Here is a 20,896-nt window from a genome sequence, read left to right as displayed (position 1 = left end):
AGCAAATCGTTGAGGCGCTGGGGAAGGAGTGACGGAAGAGAAAAAAAGGTAGCTATGTGGAGGGTCTGGGGATGGAGTCTGCTCTGGTGCCTCGTCCCTATTCCACACCATCCCCCCACCTCACCCATGACCCACCTGCATGGGGCCTGAAAGCACGCTGGGGTTGTCCAGTGGAAGGCCTGTGATGATGGTCACCATGCCACTCGGATCCTCCTCACCTGCCCCCTGGGCCAGAGTCAGCTGTTTGCAGCTGTCTAGGATCTTATAGAGAGTCCTGGGGATGGGGGGCAGAGGGGAAGATGGGCCAAGACCCAGCATTAGCACAGCCCAAACACCAGGATCTCCAGGGGACAGGGGCAGCTGGGGGCTGGGAGGGCAGCGAGCAGCAGTGGGCCCTGGAAGCTGGCCCTGGAGACACTATGGGGAGCAGGCAAAGGTGCACTGAGGGAAAACACCAAGCCTGAGCATCGCAAGGCCCAAAGAGGCTGACCCATCTGCAGAGGAAAAGCTCAGGTGCTGCGGCAACTTCGTACTCCTCGCAAGGTGAGGCCTGCAGGAGGGCCCTGGCAGGCTACGTGTGGAGCCTCAGAGTTCTCCAGCCCTACCCGTTCTCCCTAGGAATGCTCGTGGAGGAGCAAGGCAGGTGGCCTGAGGTTCTAGGGGTGAGGGCTAAAATGTTACCAGGCATCTGCATCCTGCCTCTTCAGCTTATGCCGCTCAAAGCTCTTTCCCACCTCTTTCTGGCAGCGAATGTACCTGCAGAGGAGATGTGCGAGTGGAGGTCAGGAGCAGGAGACTGGCAGGGTGCCTTACATAAAGCAGTCTTTTGTGGCTCTGGGGGCCTGGTTTTGCAGGCGGGGGTGGGGAACATGTCTCTCCCACCACAGCTCTGTTTGGAGCCATTCTTAAGTGGCTTCCTGGCTGCTGGGCCCAGCTCACTTTTCCTCCTGATAACATCAATTATTTGGTTCCTCTCAGGGGAGGAGCTGGGAGGGGAGAAGCAGCAGATGCTTTTCAAGTCAGCGCTTCTGGAGACAAGGTCCGAACAATCAGGCCTTGTGCAGCTTCCTGGCCAGCCAGAGCAGATGCAGAGGAGGGGGTGGGCCAGCTAGCAGGGAGAGGGAAGCTTTCTCCTTATTCCCTACACCCTCTGCCTAGTCCTCCTCCAGCCCCAAAGGCCAGAAGGGCAGGCCTGTACCGGCTGAGCATCTGCACATGCTGCCAGCTGCCCCTCCCTGGCTGGCTTCGGTCTCACCACTCCCTCAGCTCAGCAGGGAGGTGGGAAGCCCCTGGGCAGCCTGGATGAAGGCCCTCACACTCTGAGAAACCTGATCACCTGTCCCAACCCTAAAGCAGGAGAAATTCCTATAAAGGAGTTCACAGTCTAAAGTTGGGGGAGGGAGGTCTGCTCCCTTCTCCCCAGTGGGTGCTGATCACAGGCTTGCCCCAGAGGAAGGACAGCAGCTCAGTGCTCCCCACAGGGCTCCTGACCCCTTTGGTCACCCTCTATTTCAGCAGCTACAACCTTGACTTCTAATTATCTCTGGTATCACTGCCCAGGAAGTGAGCTAACTGTGAGTAGAGACGGGTATGTATGTGTCTTACCTATAGGGAGCAAGGGGCTTTCATAAGCATGTGTTGTCCAAAAGACAGACCCAGGGCTCAGCACAGGTCCAGCCAGGCCGCACTCACCTGTTTCCTTTTTTAAACTCTGCCTCCAGGTACCGAATCCCATCCCGGGCCCCTGGGTGTTCCTTCTTCAGCAAATCCAGGCCATCGATCACTGGTGGGCAAGGTAGGGAAAGACAAAACAGATAAGCTCAGACTGCTGTGACAAGGGGCCCTGGAGGAAGTATCTGAGCTCACCTCAGTACACTCTTCAGGCAGAGAAGGGACCCTGGCTCCCTAGGGGGCTCCCAAAGTTCTCTGAAAACATGACTTTCTGCCAGCAATATACTTGGCAATTTACCAAGTGCTTTCACATTACATTCACTTACATTTTCTGTTTCTCCCAACTGTCTTGTAAGGCAGAATAGGGATTATGTCCATTTCACAGATGAAGTGACGGGTTCACAAAGGTAGTAAGACTTGACCAAGGTTACTGCATATAAACTGGGCCCCAAATAAGGTCTCTTAATCCCAAGCCCAGAATCTCTTTTAGTCATACTCTGTTTCCTTACCTCTCCAATGTACTTACCTGTCCTTGGGATGATGACAATGAAGCGGCCACTGGTGGCCAGTTGGCGGATGACAGGAAGATGGTGGCAGAGGGCCTGGGTGTCAGGGACGAGGTAGGGAGACATGGCTGACTGGGCCTTGGGCTGCTGCAGGCTGCCCTCCAGCTGAGACACTTCGAGCTGGTGAGAGAGGGCAAGGTGGGTACAGCTGTGGGGGACCCCTGCAGCCGGGCCGGGGGAAGAGTGGTGCTCAGGGTGGCTCTATGGGGCTCCTCCTGTTGTTAAGGGGATCAGAGGACCCTCTCTACCAATGGCTTTGGGGGAAAAGTTAACAGAAATAAGAGTTAAAGAGGGAGAGACAGAAGTGAAGGCAGAAAGGAGGCAAATGGCTGAGTGAAGAGTGAGTAGTAAGGAGGGTCATCTGGGAGAGGTGGAGGGACACAGAGGCAACAGAGCAGGGGGACTACAGCGGAAGGGGGAGACCTGCCAGTAGGGTTGACACAAAAGCTCTACCAAGTGCAGAAGAAGCACTTGGGTCCTGATTTCCTACCTGAAGTCGTAGCTGAGCCATGTCTCTCATGAGCCTGTTCCGACGAGCTTCCTCCTGTGCCTATGAGGGAAAAAATGAGCTGTAAGGAGTTGGGGTGTATTTTCCCTTCTCCAGTGATCAGGAAGACCAAGAGGGTTTCCTGGGGTCTCAGTGTGACCTCATGCAAAGTCACTCTCTAGCACTGCTGCTGAATGTGGGGAGGAGAGGCATGGAAGAAAAAATATTCTTCCACTGCACTCTGAACAACTTCCATTACCAACCCGATGCAGGTCATGATGTTCCAGGCCCTGCAGGGGAGGGGAAGCAGACAGCCATGTGCCGTCACCATGCAGGACATCACCTGGCTGTGCCTCAGGATTCAATCTCTGCTCTTCTCAATCTGGTCTCCCCTCCCAGGAGATCCTACCCATGCACCTCCTCACCTTCTACCCCCATCCACTTGCCAAAATCTTCCAAATCTGCAGATTCAGCCCAGGCCTGACCATCCTGAGCTCCAGACCCACACATACAACTGCCTACTCAGCAGCCCCATCTGCTCCTCAGAACCTGCGTCTCTTTCTCTAGTGTTCCCTAGCCTAGTAAATAAACCAGTCTGCCCAAGTCAGAAAGCTCAGGGTTGGCTTTGAATCTTCCCTCTCTCTCAGCCCCAGAAGTTATCAGGTTCCCTGTCCTGTCAATTGTCCCCCCTAAACAGCATGCAAATCCTTCCACCTCCACTGTGAAACCCTAGTCTAAGCCAACACCTCTCCTTGACTACTGTAACAACCACCATACTGGTCTCTGCCTCTAATTCAATCCCTTTTCTCCACCTACAACCAAGGCAATCTTTTAAAAACCATCTGATGCCCATTATAGCCCTGCTTAAAAGTCTTCTGATGCCCTTCCTCTGTATTATGGGTAAAGACCAAATTCCTTAGTATGGTCTAAAAGATGAGGCTAAGGATGGGGACTTTATCCTGTAAGATATGGGGAGCCACTGAAGACTCTTTTTATTATGTTTTTCTTTTTTTTTTGAGACAGGGTCTCACTATGTCACTCAGGCTGGAGTGCAGTGCCACAATTCCCATTCACTGCAACCTCTGCCTCCCGGGCTCAAATGATCCTCCTGCCTCAGCCCCCCAACTAGCTGGGACTACAGGCACATGCCACCATGCCTGGCTAATTTTGGTATTTTTTGTAGAGACTGGGTTTCACCATATTGCCCAGTCTGGTCTCAAACTCCTGAGGCTCAAGCAATCTGCCTGCCTTGGCCTCCCAAAGTGCTGGGATTACTGGTGCGAGCCACAGCGCCTAGCCCACTGAAGACTCTTTGATGACCAAAGTGGCATCATCGAAGTGGTGCTTTAAAATATTAATCTTGGCCAGGCGCGGTGGCTCATATCTGTAATCCCAGCACTTTGGGAGGCTAAGGCAGGCGGATCACCTAAGGTCAGGAGTTCGGGAGCAGCCTGGCCAACATGGCAAAACCCCATCTCTACTAAAAATACAAAAATTAGCTGGGTGTGGTCACGGGCACCTATAATCCCAGCTACTTGGGAGGCTGAGGCAGGGAAAATTGCTTGAACCTGGACGGCAAAGGTTGCAGTGAGCCGAGATAGAGCCACTGTACTACAGCCTGGGTGACAGAGCAAGACTCCGTCTCAAAATAAATAAATAAAATAAAATATTAATCTTGGGGCCAGGCACAGTGGTTCACGCCTGTAATCCCAGCATTTTGGGAGACCGAGGTCAGGAGTTCGAGACCAGCCTGGCCAACATGGTGAAACCCTGCCTCTACTAAAAATACAAAAACTGGGGCCAGGCACAGTGGCTCATGCCTGTAATCCCAGCACTTTGGGAGGCTGAGGCGGGTAGATCACGAGGTCAGGAGTTCAAGACCAGCCTGAGCAACATGGTGAAACCCTGTCTCTACTAAAAATATAAAAATTAGCCAGTCGTGGTGGCGAGAACCTGTAATCCCAGCTACTCGGGAGGCTGAGGCAGGAGAATCGCTGGAACCCGGGAGGCAGAGATTGTGGTGAGCCAAGATCGCACCATTGCAGTCCAGTCTGCACAACAAGAGCAAAACTCCGTCTCAAAGAAAATAAATAAAAATACAAAAATAAAAATTAAAATTAAATAAAATATTAATCTTGGGGCCAGGCACAGTAGCTCATGCCTGTAATCCCAGTAATATGGGAGGCCGAGGTAGGAGGACTGCTTGAGTTCTGGAGTTTGGGACCAGCCCCAGCAACATAGCAAGATCACATTTCTACAAAAAAAAGTATATATTTTTTATTTTAAAAATTAGTCAAGCTTGGTGATGCATGCCTGTAGTCCTAGCTACTCAGGAGGCTGAGGCAGGACAACCGCTTGAGCCCAGGAGTTCAAGGCTGCAGTGAGCTATGGTCGTGCCACTGCACTTCAGCCTGGGTCAACAGAGCAAGACCCTGTCTCAAAAAAAAAAAAATTCTCATTCTCATCATGAGACAACATCACACAAACCCAAATTGAGGGACACTATGAAATAACTGACCAGTACTCTTTGAAAGTGTCACATCAGGAAAGAAAAGGAAAAACTGAGAACTGTCAGAGATTGCATGAGACTAAGGATACCTGACAGTCAAACATACTGTGGGTCCTGGACTGGATTATAAAGAGAAAACAGACATTAGTGGGAAGACTAGGGAAAGAGGAATAACATCTATAGTTGCAAGATCCACTCCCAACCCCCTGCAGAGTCCTGCACAACAAAGAATTGTCCTGCCCAAGGTGCCAAGAGTGTCCCCTTGAGAAACAATGTAAACAAATGAAAGAATGGAAGCAGAAGGCCAGAGCCTAGGTGAGAGCCATCTTCTCTTTCTCTTTTTTTTTTTTTTTTGAGGCAGGGTTTCACTGCCACCCAGGTTGGAGGGCAGCAGCAAGATCTTGGCTCACTGCAGCCTCAACCTAACAGCCATTTTCTCACAGGCCCTGTGGGCAAACTGGTAAGCAAGGGAGGCACCATAGACAAACTTTCCCTCTTCCCACTGCAGAAATCAAGCCCATGAGTTGCTTTTAGACTAAAATGGTAATTGTGAAACTCCATATTCAGGAGAGGGGGATGGGGGCACTTGTGTAAAAGCTCCCCCAGAGAACTAGTGTAGGTGAGTGAGATCCGCCTGGACCCAAGAAGATGGAGCTGTGCTAATATGAGGCTCTGACATTACCAACCCAGCATTTCAAACGGATGTAGGCCTATGCGTTCCTCAGAGGGAAAGCCTACCTTCAGAAGTCCCATCAGCAGGTACTACACCCCCCGCAACTCCTAGTGCCCACTTAGCCTACAGAGAAGCTAAGTCTCTAAAGCAGCAGAAAACAGCCAGGATAAGAAATCCATAGTGTGTCCAACTCCAGAGCCCTGGCTCTACCACCGACTATACTTTCTGATCTTGGGAATGTTCCTTTGTCTTTCTACATTTTCTTTTCTTTTCCTTTTTGAGACAGAGTCTCGCTCTGTCGCCCAGGCTGGAGTGCAGTGGCACGATCTTGACTCACTGCAACCTCTGCCTCCCAGGTTCAAGTGATTCTTCTGCCTTAGCCTCCCGAGTAGCTGGGACTACAGGCAACTGCCACCATGCCCGGCTATTTTTTGTATTTTTAGTAGAGACGAGGTTTCACCATGTTGGCCAGGCTGGTCTTGAACTCCTGACTTCAAGTGATCCGCCTGCCTTGGCCTCCCAAAGCGCTGAGATTATAGGCGTGAGCCACAGAGCCCAGCCTACTGTTTCTTATCTATAAAATGGAGCACCTACCTCACTGGGCTGCTGCAAGGGTTAATTGAGATGTCACATGCAAACCAGGCTGTGCACAGAGAAAACTCTTGATAAATGTGACAACGACAACACTCCTCTGGGCTGGGGATAAGCCCTTCGGGGTGGAAGCCTGTGACTCAAGCAGAGGAGGAGGCAGCCCCAACAAGCAACGTGGCCTGTGTCTATCTTGGCATGTGGAGTCTAGCACCACATGAGAAGGGCTTGCAGGTACTCCCTATCCCCCAACAGGAAGAGTGTCTTCAAGAGCTTTGGGCTAGAGGAAATGCCTGCAAAAACTCCTAACATTTTTTGAAGCTGTCTAACTTCCCCATAATTATTTTTGTAACCCCCCCCCCGCCATGTCTTCCCCTATGGACTAGCAATAAAAGCCTTAACACAAAGGTTTGTTTTTAACAAAATGTGCTTGTTTTTCAGAGAGTAAGGAAGGGAGTTTCTGGGGAGCTTTTGCCCCTTTCCAGCCAAGCAGAATGCCCACAAGAAATGGCACTCAGACAGGGTGTGGAAGCTACTGGCCCTGGGACAGGTGCAAAGGAAGAATGTGGAGGAGGGGATTGGCTTGAGATGAAGAAGAAACCCTGAGGGGTTGCTGAGACACATCATACTTCCTGTGCCAGACACTAACACCCCAAATGTTCTGGTGCCACTTAGCTCAGGGTGGTGTGTTGGGAAACATGCCCAAGGCTGTGCACGCCCCACTGTGAAAACCAGATTGTTGCCCACAAGAGAAAGGACTGTCTTGTTCACTGCTATAACCCCAGTGCCTAGAATACTGTCATGTCTGGCACAAAATGGACTCTCGATAAATATTCGTGGAATGAATTACTGGATGGAAAAGAGGTAACACAGGCCACTTTCCACCCTTTGGGGCCCCTGTGGGATGGGACCATGTCTAGGATGGGAAGGTTCCTTCATGGCCCCTTATATCAGGAGCCCTCCGCTCCCTTCTATTCCTCAGTCTTTATCCCTCTTGAATGAAAGGGAACAGAGGGAGCATTTGCTAAGCACACACATGTGCCATAAGACAATGTGCAAGGCACCTCATACCCACTATCATTCCATCTTCAAAAAACTCCATGAAGTGGATTCTGTTTGTTCCCACATAACTGACAAGGAAACTGGCATGGTGAGGTTTAAGTGACTTGCTCAATTCATAGACTAAGAGGTGAAAGAGATGGCCTCAACCCCAGGTCAGTCTGGGTACAGGTCTTGAGCTAGGCAGCCTCTGCTCAAAGCCCCTCTCAGGCCAGGCGTGGTGGCTCACGCCTGTAAACCCAGTACTTTGGGAGGCCAAGGCAGGTGGATCACAATGTCAAGAGATCGAGACCACCCTGGCTTACATGGTGAAACCCTGTCTCTACTAAAAATACAAAAATTAGCTGGGCGTGATGGCGTGCGCCTGTAGTCCCAGCTACTCAGGAGGCTGAGGCAGGAGAATCACTTGAACCTGGGAGCCGGAGGTTGCAGTGAGCTGAGATCACGTCACTTCACTCCAGCCTGGCAACAGGGCGAGACTCCATCTCATAAAAAAAAAAAGCCCCCCCTCAGTCCCTGTCTATCAGTCCCATCCCTTAGTCCTTCCCAGGCCTCCCTCCCAGCCTCCCCTCCCCTCTCCCTAGGCATCTTACTATGTCCTTCAGATGGAGACCGCCAGAGGGTCTGAGCCTCTTGCCCTGGTTTCTCAGTGAGCCCAATGGGAGCAGAGCTGACGGGGAGGGGAAGGCCTGACTCACCATTCGGAACTGTGCCTGGGCCTGCTGCAGCAGGCTCTCCTGCTCAGACTGGGCAATGCTGACGAAGATGCCAACCTCTGGGTTGAACTGCAGGATGCTGCCTTGCAGGCGGGCGATGAAATGACCAAAGCTGCGGATGCAGCAGATGCGCACCACTGACTGTGGGGAGATACAGGAGCCCAGCGCTGCTGAGCAGGGCCCTCTAGACCCACCCTGCCCTCCAGGACCCTCCACTCCCACCCTCCCACCTCCCTGCTGGCCCAGCCACCTCAGCAACAAGGGCTCCAGGGGAAGATTTGTGGTCTATGGGGTGGGAAGGAGAAACACTAAGGCCCAGAGCCTCTAACTGCCAGAAAACGAGTAGGTACAGCAAGAAAACTCCTAGGAGGACCAGAAAACCAGGACTTGGGCTAAGAAACAAGAGCAAAGGACACTGGGCTGGAAGTGAGGAGACCTGGGTTCTAATACCATCTCTCTCCTAATGCTTCTCATATGCTCCAGGGGACCAAACTAGATCACATTTTCCAATTTATTATTTTTTTGAGACAGAATCTCGCTTTGTTACCCAGTCTGGAGTGCAGTGGTGTGATTACAGCTCACTGCAGCCTCTACCTCCTGGGCTGAGGTCATCCTCCTGCCTCGGCCCCCAAGCAGCTGGGACTACAGGTACGCACCACCATGCCCAGCTAATTTTTGTATTTTTTGATAGAAATGGGGTCCTGCCATATTGCCCAGGCTGTTCTTAAACTCCTGAGCTCAAGCAATCCACCTGCCTTGGCCCCCCACCAAGTGCTGGGATTACAAAGGTGAGCCATTGCACCTGGCCCCAACTTATTTTTGTGGTCAGTAAAACCCTTCTTCCCTCTCAAATAAAAATCTTATCTAGAACTCTAAAATATAAAACAGAGCCAAGCAGCTCTGGTTGGAGGGAGCAGCCAGGTGGTTTATGTATGTCAGGACTGGGTGGCCTGTCTGCTTGACTTCCCTCTGCTGCCCCCAAATGGCCCATGTGGTGATGGAGATTTAAGGGTGAAAGCTGCTGGACTAAGGGGGCAGCACATTCCCTTCCAGTTCTAACTTTCTATGATTGTTTGATGTTTAGCTCGGAGCAGGCTGGGCCCAGAGTTAGAAAAGAGACTGATAAAGAATTTCGAAGCCCTAATAACTATTTGTTCTGCCCTTTACAGAAGGCAGAGAAAGGAAGGGGGTGGTTGTTCTACAATAGTAGAAACTACCAATGGCAGACCTTTAGAAGGACTGCCAAGGCAGGAAAAAAGCTAAAATGGCTCACTGAATGAAGAAGGAAGCACAGCCTGTAGCCCCAAGGACACTGTCCCTGTCTGGGTGGAAGAGGGCATCCTGCCCCCTCCCTCCCCAGATCTGAACCCATTTGCTGCTGTTTGTGACTGACAAACAGAGCTGTGGCATAAGAAATGCTATCCTTACCTCCTCTAAGGTGCTGAGCAGGGGCCGATCCGTGTCAAAGTTAAAGCGTCTGTGGGCAGCTCGGAGCGGGGGCAGGTTACGAAGAGCCATGTCCTCCGGGAGCAGAAGGCTAGAGGGGAGGTCAGGCAGTTCACAACCTTCAAGAAGATCTTGGACCTCAGGACACAAGGCCAGGCCTGGGCAGAAGAAGGACACATAAGACCATCTGTCCTGTGGGAACTCCCAGTCAGAGAGACATAACCCTTCCCTTTGGGAATTATCAGGCTGATGAGATGATGAGACAGGACATACCCTAGGACAGTGCAGAGAGATGGAGGGAGTGAAGTAAAGAGAGATGGACATGTAAGAGCCAGTCAGGCAGAGCAGAGGGGCTCAGGAAGAACAAGGATGGCTCAGGTCAGGAAGGCTTCCTGACAGCAGGGACAATTACATTGGGATGGAAATGAGAGGAGGCGCTCAGGATGAATGAATAGCCCTTGGCAAGTCTTAGGAGGTAGGAGCAGGTGGAGTTTTCCAGCTGGAAGGTGGTAGGAGATGAGCCAGACAAACAAACTTGGTAGGTCAAAGTCAATTCTCAATGACCACAGGCATCAGTGCAACAGCAGCAGCTAGGTCTGGCTCCCAGGGCCCTCTCACTCTGCCCTTGCATTCCCCAGGGAGCACACTCCCTTGCTGACCAGGCCACCTGCCCACAGTACAGCAGTGTTGTGGTGGGAAACCGGAGAGGCCTAGACCACACAATGACTGCTGTGTGCTAGGGAGGCTGGCAGTGAATCCCATTAACCTCCTTACCCCAAGGGCTGGGTTATGGGGAGGGGAGATGGGCTTAGTGGGGCCAATGAGAGAGAAAAGAAAGGAGGGTAGTGCCAGGGACCCACTCACCAGACTCCTGGAGTTCGCCAGCAGCAGGCAACAGATTCAGCAACACAGACAGGCGGTTCCACAGACTTTGAGAGCTCTGGGGAGAGAGAAGGGAGAGGAGACCTTCAGCTAGAGACAGTGGTGGAGAACAGCAGTGAGCAAGGAAAGCACCACCCTGAGGGATCTGGCCTATGTTCAGAGGCCTGTGGGGGTTTGATTTTAAAATTAACAAAAGAAGCCTGGACAACAAGGCAAAACCTTGTCTCTACAAAAAACACAAAAATTAGCTGGGCTGGCTGGGCACGGTGGTTCATGCCTATAATCCCAGCACTTTGGAAGGTCAAGGTAGGCAGATCACCTGAGGTCAGGAGTTGGAGACCAGCTTGGCCAACATGGTGAAACCCCATCTCTACTAAAAATACAAAAAAAAATTAGCCTGGCATGGTGGCAGGTGCCTATAATCCCAGCTACTCGGGAGGCTGAGGCAGGAGAATCGCTTGAACCCAGGAGGCGGAGGCTGCAGTGAGCTGAGACTGTGCCATTGCACTCCAGCCTGGGCAACGAGAATGAAACTCCTTCTCAAAAAAAAAAAAAAAAAAAGAAAGAAAAAAAAAAAAGAAAAAAAATAGCCAGGCGTGGGGGCATGCGCTTGTAGCCCCAGCTACTGGGGAGGCTCAGTTGGGAGGATTGCTTGAGCCCAGGAGGTCGAGGCTGCAGTGGAGCTGAGGTACGCCACTGCACTGCAGCCTGGGCAACAGTGAGACCTTGTTTCAAAACAAAACAAAACAAAAAAAGCCACATTCGGACTGGGCGCAGTGGCTCATGCCTGTAATCTCAGCACTTTGGGAGGCTGAGGCAGGCAGATCACTTGAGGTCAAGAGTTTGAGACCAGCCTGGCTGAGCTTTTTCACCAGCTGAATGCTTCATGAAAGAAGAAAGCAGGCCGGGCGTGGTGGCTCACGCCTGTAATCCCAGCACTTTGGGAGGCTGAGGCAGGCAAATCAAGACCATCCTGGCTAACATGGTGAAACGCCATCTCTACTAAAAATACAAAAAATTAGCTGGGCGTGGTGGCGCCTGTAGTCCCAGCTACTCGGGAGGCTGAGGTGGGAGAATGGTATGAACCTAGGAGGCGGAGCTTGCAGTGAGCCGACATCGTGCCACTGCACTCCAGCCTGTGCAAGAGCCAGACTCCATCTCAGAAAAAAAAAAAAAAAAAAAAGGAGAAAGCAGCGAAACCACAAGGACTTTCTGGATCTTGGCAGTGGGAAAAGCCAGGGTGTTAAAGGACGTGGCTTCTCTACGTCTAGCAGTAACCTATCCTTCCAGCCCTCCCATGTGCCCATACTGGAACACCTCTCTGGGGATGTGACCCAGCATCTCCATCTTTACCACACCTCCCTCAATGACTAATGACTGAGTAACTAACTGTCATCAGACATAAGCACACACCCAAGGGTGCACCTGGCCCTCACCCAAACCGTCTCATCTAGGGACTGGGGCGACCCACAGGGAAGAAAGTCTTCCACAGCAGGGCAGGTATGCCCCTAGAAGAAAACATTGAATAAATGCCTCTGGGAATTAGAAGTTCAAGGCTGACACTCTGAACCTGAGAAGGAAGGGAAAGCTACCATGGCCCCACCCAGCCTCCATGACAGCCGGCTTGACAGGAGCTCGGTCCTGTGTGACTCTCCTTAAGCTATTTCCCCTGCCTAGTATATCTTCACAACTCTTGTCAGAAGTTCCCATCTCTTCTGTCACTATCCTCTACTCAATGTTCTCTCCCTTCTCTGGATTCTTTGGTATTTATCAACTTTGGTCCTTGAACACATACCTCTACTGGCATTACTCATAATGGCAGGCATTATGCCCAGCACTGGGGATACAAAGCAAAATAAGCAGCTCGCTAATTGTTCCCTGGCCACAGGTTTCGTGAGGGCCAAGATCATGCCTAATCCTTCCCTGTCAGAGCATAAGGGCCCAGTACAGATAGGTGATTAATTGCTTGGCAATAATTCTTGCCTTGGCCATCGGGGGGATCCTCAGGCCCCATTCTGGCTCATCCCCTCCTCCAAGACCCTGGGACCTGACAGGGGCAATGGAGTGGACTGACACACCTGCGCACACACGATGATGAAGTCGGGGTTGGTCCGAAGCCAGTCCAGGAAGACTTTCACGGCAGGAAGCAGACCTTCGGCCATCAGGACCTGAAGCTTCTCCTGGATGCTGCGCTCATTCCGACAGGAGCGTCCACTGGACTCACTCCCCTCTGACTCAGAGCCCTCCTCAGAGGCTGGGGGGTGGGTGAATGGAAGAGAAAAAAACTGGGATAAACAACTGACACTTGGCAACAGGCCTCAGCTCTGTGCAGGGAGCATGCTTCCACCTGGCCTGGGCCCTTCTGATGAATTTGGATATGAAAAATCTGGGGAACCACTTACAGGCCCTTGTTCAATTTTTCCAGGCCCACTAACTGTTGTTGTTTTTTAATCTCATCAAATTCATTTTACCAAGGTTGCTTTTTAAATATGGTGCCTTTTAAATATGATTCTTATACTCAAGAAATTTGTGACGTTGATCTACAGCTATTCATTCAACTAGGATTTATGAAACGCCTACTCTGTGCTGGAAGGCAGGGCAGACAGTTAGAGGGGAGCTATAAGGGAGGGAGAAAAGCAAGGGGTATGGTTTTAAAAGAGCTACTTTCAGGCCGGGCGTGGTGGCTCACGCCTGTAATCCCTGCACTTTGGGAGGCCAAGGTGGGCGGATCACAAGGTTAGGAGTTCAAGACCAGCCTGGCCAACATGGTGAAACCCTGTCTCTACTAAAAATACAAAAATTAGCTGGGTGTGGTGGTGCATGCCTGTAATCTCAGCTACTCAGGAGGCTGAGGCAGGAGAATTGCTTGAACCCGGGAGGTGGAGGTTGCAGTGAGCCGAGATTGCGCCACTGCACTCCAACCTGGGCAACAGAGCGAGACTCCATCTCAAAAAAAAAAAAAAAAAAAAGAGTTACTTTTAATTCGTAGCTCTTCTACTTTGCAAGTGAGAACACTGGACAGGTCCCTTCACATCTCTGAGCATCCCTCATTTCTGTCATTCACTCAGTCATTTGATAGTTCTTAAGTCCCATCCATGTGCCAGACACTGTCTTAGGTACTAGGGATACAGCAATAAGTAAGATATATTCTGTCCTGCCCTCAAGCAGTTCAGACTCTAACTGGGGAGACAGACAAATCAACAGTCAACCTCAATAGAGTGGAAAAGGACTGGAGGCTGCAGAGGTGCAGGAGGCCACAAGAAGCAAATCTAACATACCCTTGAAGGAGTCCCAGACCAAATGACTTTTAAGCTAAAATCTAGGGGGGGCAAGTAAGAATTAGCTAAGTGACAGGCTGGGAGCAAGGGAAGAAAAGCACTTGCCAGACAGACAAAACACTATGTATAAAAGTTTGGAGGCGCTGGGCGTGGCGGCTCACACCTGTAATCCCAGCACTTTGGGAGGCCAAAGTAGGAAGATCACCTAAGGTCAGGAGTCTGAGACCAGCCTGGCCAACATGGCGAAACCCCGTCTCTACTAAAAATACAAAAATTAGCCGGGCATGGTGGTGCGCGCCTCTAGTCCCAGCTACTTGGGAGGCTGAGGCAGAAGAATCACTTCAACCTGGGAGGCAGAGGCTGCAGTGAGCCGAGATCATGCCACTGCCCTCCAGCCTGGGCAACAGAGTGAGACTCTGTCTCAAAAACACACACACACACACACACACACACACACACACGCCGGGCATGGTAGTGCATTGCCTGTCTCTCACACACACACACACACACACACACACACGCCGGGCATGGTAGTGCATGCCTGTCATCCCAGCTACTCAGAAGGCTGAGGTAAGAGAATCGTTTGAGCCTGGGAAGCAGTGGTTGCAGTGAGCCAAGATGCCGCCACTGCACTCCAGTCTGGGCGATAGGTAAGACCCTGTCTTTAAAAAAAAAAAAAAAAACTTTGGAAGTAAAAGCCTAGAGTAGGGATGACAACTCTTCTACCACAAGACTGCTATGAAGGTTAAATAAGACAACACCCTAGAACGATGCATAGAGTAGCCTTAACAAACGGTTGCTGCTACTAAATGGGTACTCTGTTTGCAGGGAATATCCTCAGGAGAGAAGTCTCACTCTAATGCACCTGCGCTGGTGGGTACCAGTTTTTCTAGCTTCCAGAAGCCCTGGAGGGACTTGGGATGGCACAGGGAAGGAAGCTGCAGCTGCAATTGTTGTGTAGGGAGGAAAGCCCCAAACCCACAGGGCAGAGTGAAGTGCAAAAGAAATAAAACCAACAAATGGGTTGGGAGATGGGAATAAGGAAGTGAGCAGGAGAGCAGACCCTCAGGAAAAAACTCATGGGCTACACCACAGGCAGAGGGCCAAAGGTAAGGGTAGAGACGAGAGGTCATTCACACAGATAGGAAAGCGGCCTCTCTGGTGAGTGTCTATGGCATGGAGGTGCGGACCAGAACAGGATGATGAAGTGGTCCAAATACCTGGCTCTGAAGGCTTGTCTACATCCCCATTGACGCAAGGCCTGTGGCTGGCCGAGGTGTGAGGGTCGGTGGTGGGCTGGAGGAGCAGGTTGCTAAAGGTGGGGGCCAGTCGGAAGCAGCGCTTAGTCTGGAACATCTGGGTGGACATGGCTTGTAGATTGCTGGCAATGCTAGCCTCACTGGGGCCCAGTGGGCCATTGAGGGAATCGGAAGCCTCTGATCTGCCCCGAGGGGGCTCCAGGGTTGGTGACCGTGTCCCCTCCTCTTCCTCCATATCTTCCAAGTCTGATCGGGACTCCTGGCTATTCATTTCCGAGTCTGTTTCAGCATCAAAGGCCGTTCTCCCACCTTCAAGACTCTTGTCAGAGCCACTGTCTGAGCCCTCACTGGCCCGGGCTGAGTCATGGCTTGAGTCCGATTCAAAGCCTTCACTCAGGTCACTGTCATCACCAACTTTGGGTGGGTGGCGGCGACGGCGGAGACAGGAGAGGCGAGAGAACTTACGGCTCTTTCTGCCCTCACCCACTTGGGGTGCTATAGGAGGCGGCTCAGGATCTGGCTCCTCCTCTTTCTCCAGAGGTTCCTTGGACTCTGGTTCATCTGCGGAAAGAGGAAGGTCAGGTGGAGCCCGAGGAACAGGTGGAGCCTGGAAGCTGGAATGTGCTCTCCAACACCACTTCCCCCGAGTCTGTGTTCCTTTCCTTCATCCCCATGCCCCACACCAACCTTTCCATAGTGATGACCTCCCCCATTCTCCCACCTGTGCCATCACTCTGGAATGCCGGGACGGGATTCTCGCCCTCTTCCAGCTCAGCCTGCAGCCGTATGTTGACATGATTGACGAGGTGGGAAAAGAGGGCCAGGGTGAAGGCAATGGCTGCACTGTACTGCTTGGATCCTGAAGTCAGGAAAGCCAGGCATTAGGGGCCTAGGGCCCTGATGAGGAGTAGGCACCATCAATTCCAACCACATCTCATCTGTTCTCAACTCTTCCAAGGATCCAACTACTTATCAAAGATTCTTTTTTTTTTTTTTTTTTTTTTTTTAACTTTTTAGAGACAAGAGTCTCACTATGTTGCCCAGGCTGGGTCTTAAACTCCTGGGCTCAATCCGCCCGCCTCGGCCTCCCAAAGTGCTGGGATTACAGGCGTGAGGCACTGTACGTGTCCTATTATCCCTTCCATAATCTAGAATTTACCATCTCACCTTCTGCTCCTTCAGATAAGCATATCCTTTTGTCCCATCTCATCCTCCCTGGCTCTGAGGTTCCTCCCCATGCCTCAAGAGCCTTCACATCCAGTCCTATCCCTCCTTACCTCCCAATCTTGCTCTACATACACGTCTGCCAGAAAGGCTTCCAGAATTGCCTAAATGCCTCCAACAGAAGGTCTGAAATTCTGTCTGGATGATCACTAAGTATCCTGACCCTTGTGTCTACATAGGCCCTGGCCAAGGGTGTGCATATTTATGGGAGGCAGTAAGGAGAAGGGGGAAGGAAATGTGCTGTTGCTTGTACTCAATTACCAGGACCTCCTTTAGGGTAGGATCCCTTGGCCCTTACTCGCCCACAGCCAAGCAGTGACACAGGAGTGAGGAGGCTGCTTGTGGAAGGAAGTTTATGAATAAGGAGGTGCCGAAAAGGGAAGTGAGGATCCCCAAAGCCAGTGGAAGAGAAAAGAGGAACATAGGGAAGGTTACCTGCTCTCTCCAAGCTGTGCACACACATAAGGCAGATGATGACCATTTGAAAGATGAGAAGGTCCGGGAGGAAAGCATATCCACTCTCATACTCCTCCTCATCCTCACTGGCCAGGCTGAGGTTGGGTGAGGAGGGCAGGTAGAAGAGGCAGAGGTTGAAGTCCTCCAGGACTGACTGGCAAAGTGAGGTCAGCTCTGAGTCCACGGAGCTACAGAGGGGCAGGAGTAACAGGGGAGGTCAGTGGTGGGGGCTGGGGAAGGAGAAGAGCAGGGAATACAAGATTCAGAGAAAGGACTATGGGATGCTGCAGGGGAGACCTGAGAGCACACCAGGGAAGGGTAGTGCTGGATTGATCTCCATAGCAACTAAAACAGGGTAAGGGATGTGAGTAGGCTTCCCATTCAGCCATTCCCTCTTCAACATCTCCTAAGCACCCATTCTGTGCCATAGGGAGAGCTGCTGAGAGGAGGATGGGCACAGGATCCTTGGGAGAAACAGTGAGGAATGCCAAGAAAGGATGAATTGGTTACGGATGTTCAAACTGAGGGCAGAACTCGACAGTCCACCCTTGTCAAGGTTCCTTCTGTAAAGCATCATGGCTGGGGCTCACAGAACAGTTCAGGTTCATGCTCTCTTCCACTCACCTGCTTTTGGGCTGTAGGAGGCTTTGCAGATACATAAAGTTCACTAGCAACCTTTTAATGTCTTTACATCTGAAATGAGAAGAGCCCAAAGTAAATGCTGAATGGTCCCACAGTCCCTATGGTCCTACTGCACCAACTGCAGAAAAAACCCGTCCTCCTCACAGGCCCCACTCACCGCTTTTTGCCAGGAGACAGTTTCCGAGTCTCACACTTCTTCAGTTGGTGGTACATTTTGGCTGCCTTGTCATACAGCCGCTTGAGGTTCCCATAGGCTCCCTCAAAGGACACTTCTGACTGGATGCTGTAGGAGATAGAGGTGAGCTACTGAGTCTTGGCAGGGGGAGGATATGTTACTCTGCTGGGGCTTTAGGAAACAATGTTACTAGTAAATACAGGCTGCTCCCAGCCTCAGCTTCCATGTACATACGCAGGGTAAAAGGCTCATGAGCTATCTTTCCCGATAACACACACACACATAACTTCCAGATTAGTCAGAGGAAAAACGATGTCTTACTCTGCTTTGTATCTAGAAAGGAGAATATCAATCCTACCCTGCTACAAACTTAGTTATTACCATCCCTGAAATACACTATCCTTCATCTATTTTTAAACATAGAATACTTTATAATGGATAGCATTTAACAAGCATTTACTATGTGCAAGGATATTTACATGCACTATTTCAGTTAATCCTCCCAACATGCAAACACAAACATGTACTGAGCACCCACTGTGTCAGGCAATGTACCCTAATATTGTCCACATTCACAGATGAGGACACAGAGCCTGTGAGAGAACAAGCACACTGACCAAGGTCACACAGCTAATACATGGTAGAGAAAAGTCCCCAATCCAACTGTCTCTTTTTTTTTTTTTGAAACTGAGTCTCACTCTATCACCCTGGCTGGAGTGCAGTGGCACGATCTCAGCTCACTGCAACATCCGCCTCCCGGGTTCAAGCGACTCTCGTGCCTGAGTCTCCCAAGTAGCTGGGATTACAGGTGCCTGCCACCACGCCAGCTCATTTTTGTATTTTTAGTAGAGACGGGGTTTCACCATGTTGGCCAGACTGGTCTCAAACTCCTGACCTCAGGTGATTCACCTGCCTCAGCCTCCCAAAGTGCTGGGATTATAGGCACGAGCCACCACGCCCAGCCCCAGCTCATTTTTTAACTTTTCTTTTGTAGAGATGGGGTCTCACTATGTTGACCAGGCTGGCCTTAAACTCCTGGACTCAAGTGACCCTCAACCTCCCAAAGTCCTGGGATTACAAGTGTGAGACACTATGCCCAGCCCTCAACCCTGTCTTACTAAAAACAAACAAACAAACACACACAGCCAGGTGCAGGGGCTCATCTGTACTGGGATCTGTAAACCCAGCACTTTGGGAGGCTGAGGCGGGCGTATCAAGAGGTCAGGAGTTCGAGATGAGCCTGGCCAACATGGTGAAACCCTGTCTCTACTAAAAATACAAAAAATTAGCCAGGCCGGGTGCAGTGGCTCACGCCTGTAATCCCAGCACTTTGGGAGGCCAAGGCAGGTGGATCACGAGGTCAGGAGATCGAGACCATCCTGGCTAACACAGTGAGACCCCGTCTCTACTAAAAATACAAAAAATTAGCCGGGCGTGTTGGCAGGCGCCTGTTGTCCCAGCTACTTGGGAGGCTGAGGCAGAAGAATGGCGTGAACCCAGGAGGCGGAGCTTGCAGCGAGCTGAGATCGCGCCACTGCACTCCAGCCTGTGCGACAGTGCGAGACTCCATCTCAAAAAAAGAAAAAAAAATTAGCCAGGCATGGTGGCATGCGCCTTTAATCCCAACTACTCAGGAGGCTGAGGCAGGAGAATCGCCTGAACCCAGGAGGTGGAGGTTGCAGTGAGCCGAGATCGCCCCATTGCACACCAGCCTAGGCGACAGAGCAAGACTCTGTCTCAAAAAAACAAACAAACAAACAAAAATCCAATGACCTTAACACTCATGACATTTTGTGTCGTTTCTTAAAAACATGTTTTTAATTATAAAAAGTGAGGTATAAAATAGAAGAAACCAATGTCTGTGGTGAATTAAAGATAGCCACAAATTATCTGACACTCCTTCCACTGAGAAGTGTGGTCTATATCTCCTCCCCTTAAATCTTGCAGGGGGCTGCGGGAGGAAGGGCTATGACCAATAGAATATTATAGAAGTAACAGCTTCCAAGTCTCCTAAGTCATTGTTCACTGTTGGAGCCTTGAGCCACTACATAAGAAGTTCTTCTACCCTGTGGAAGATACCACACATGGTCCTAAGACCACACAGAGGAGAGGGGCCAAATGACCCAACCCTCCAGATATATTAGACCTTCCGATCAGCTGAATACTAATGACTAACCCTAAACAATGCCACTAGGAGAAGGCGGATTGCCCAACTGAGCCCTGCCCAAATGTCTAACCCATAAACCATGAGAAAGAATTGTTTTAGCAGAGTCAGGTATGCCCTTAGTGGGCACCTCCTAAACTTGGATATACCTGGCTCTCTTTTGGAACTGACCCACCCTAAATCATGCTTATGAGTATGATGAGGGACTCAGGACAAGTAAAAGGGTGGTCATTCTCAGGAAGGCATTTAAGAAATGGGAAAGATACAGCCGGGCACGGTGGCTCACGCCTGTAATCCCAACACTTTGGGAGGCCAAGGCAGGCAGATCACCTGAGGTCAGGAGTTTGAGACCAGCCTGAGCAACATGGAGAAACCCCGTCTCTACTAAAAATACAAAATTAGCCAGGCGTTGTGGCGCATGTCTGTAATCCTAGCTACTCGAGAGGCTGGGGCAGAAGAATCACTTGAACCCGGGAGGCAGAGGTTACAGTGAGCCGAGATCACGCCATTGCACTCCAGCCTGGGCAACAAGAGTGAAACTCCATCTCCAAAAAAAAAAAAGAAAAAAGAAATGCGAAAGATACACCAGGTTATAAACCTAGTAACGATACTTAAGAATGAATGAATATATCGGTATAGGTATAGAAGGCCAGCCTGAACTGATCTAGACGAGAGGGACCCTCAACAAGCTAAACTTAATACAGCGACTAGGTTACCTTGGCCAGGTGAACCAAAAGTCATGGCACATGGAATTATGAGGTACAATTAGTATTTCATTATTTTATACTTTATTATCTGATTACTTTACTATTTAGATATACTTTAGTAGTTGACCACTTAAGCTATGAAGACCACCCTACTCCTTTTGCTTGAAGCCCAAGCTCATTATATAACTTCTTCTGAGAATGATTTTGGCTTCTCAACTTTAGCACTGATTAGGTGACAAAGGTGAACTTTTCTGTTTTCCTGGCAGTTTCTCAGTATAACTTAAAAGCATTCCAGGTAAAGTGTTCTGGTTTACCTATCAGTCTCATGTGTTCTTGGTTATGGCGACTTGTATGGCGACTCAATACCCTAAGCTTAATCAATTTTGGGTGCCCT

At 50.6% G+C, this 20,896-nt stretch overlaps 1 protein-coding gene across 2 annotated transcripts in view; it reads right to left on the bottom strand.

The window, feature by feature from the left end:
* The window catches only part of SMG5 (SMG5 nonsense mediated mRNA decay factor), a 33,720-nt gene that overhangs the window by 1,500 nt on the left and 11,324 nt on the right, over nt 1–20,896 (bottom strand). The window contains exons 8-21 of one of the 2 annotated variants that reach the window (XM_004026961.4): nt 17,614–17,739; nt 17,439–17,507; nt 16,794–17,002; nt 15,856–15,993; nt 15,096–15,695; nt 12,676–12,851; nt 10,580–10,655; nt 9,698–9,873; nt 8,252–8,410; nt 2,728–2,787; nt 2,198–2,357; nt 1,693–1,783; nt 682–756; nt 136–274 (exon numbers count right to left, since the gene is read on the bottom strand). In XM_004026961.4, coding sequence (XP_004027010.1) covers nt 136–274; nt 682–756; nt 1,693–1,783; nt 2,198–2,357; nt 2,728–2,787; nt 8,252–8,410; nt 9,698–9,873; nt 10,580–10,655; nt 12,676–12,851; nt 15,096–15,695; nt 15,856–15,993; nt 16,794–17,002; nt 17,439–17,507; nt 17,614–17,739 — 2,254 coding nt within the window. The remainder of the gene's footprint in view (nt 1–135; nt 275–681; nt 757–1,692; nt 1,784–2,197; nt 2,358–2,727; nt 2,788–8,251; nt 8,411–9,697; nt 9,874–10,579; nt 10,656–12,675; nt 12,852–15,095; nt 15,696–15,855; nt 15,994–16,793; nt 17,003–17,438; nt 17,508–17,613; nt 17,740–20,896) is intronic. The other variant, XM_019024411.3, reaches the window with a different exon arrangement.

Source organism: Gorilla gorilla, chromosome 1 (genome assembly GCF_029281585.2).
Source record: "Gorilla gorilla gorilla isolate KB3781 chromosome 1, NHGRI_mGorGor1-v2.1_pri, whole genome shotgun sequence".
NCBI classification, from domain to species: domain Eukaryota; kingdom Metazoa; phylum Chordata; class Mammalia; order Primates; family Hominidae; genus Gorilla; species Gorilla gorilla.
Note: the sequence above shows the minus strand (reverse complement) of the source record. Positions and strands in the feature narration are given on the sequence as shown.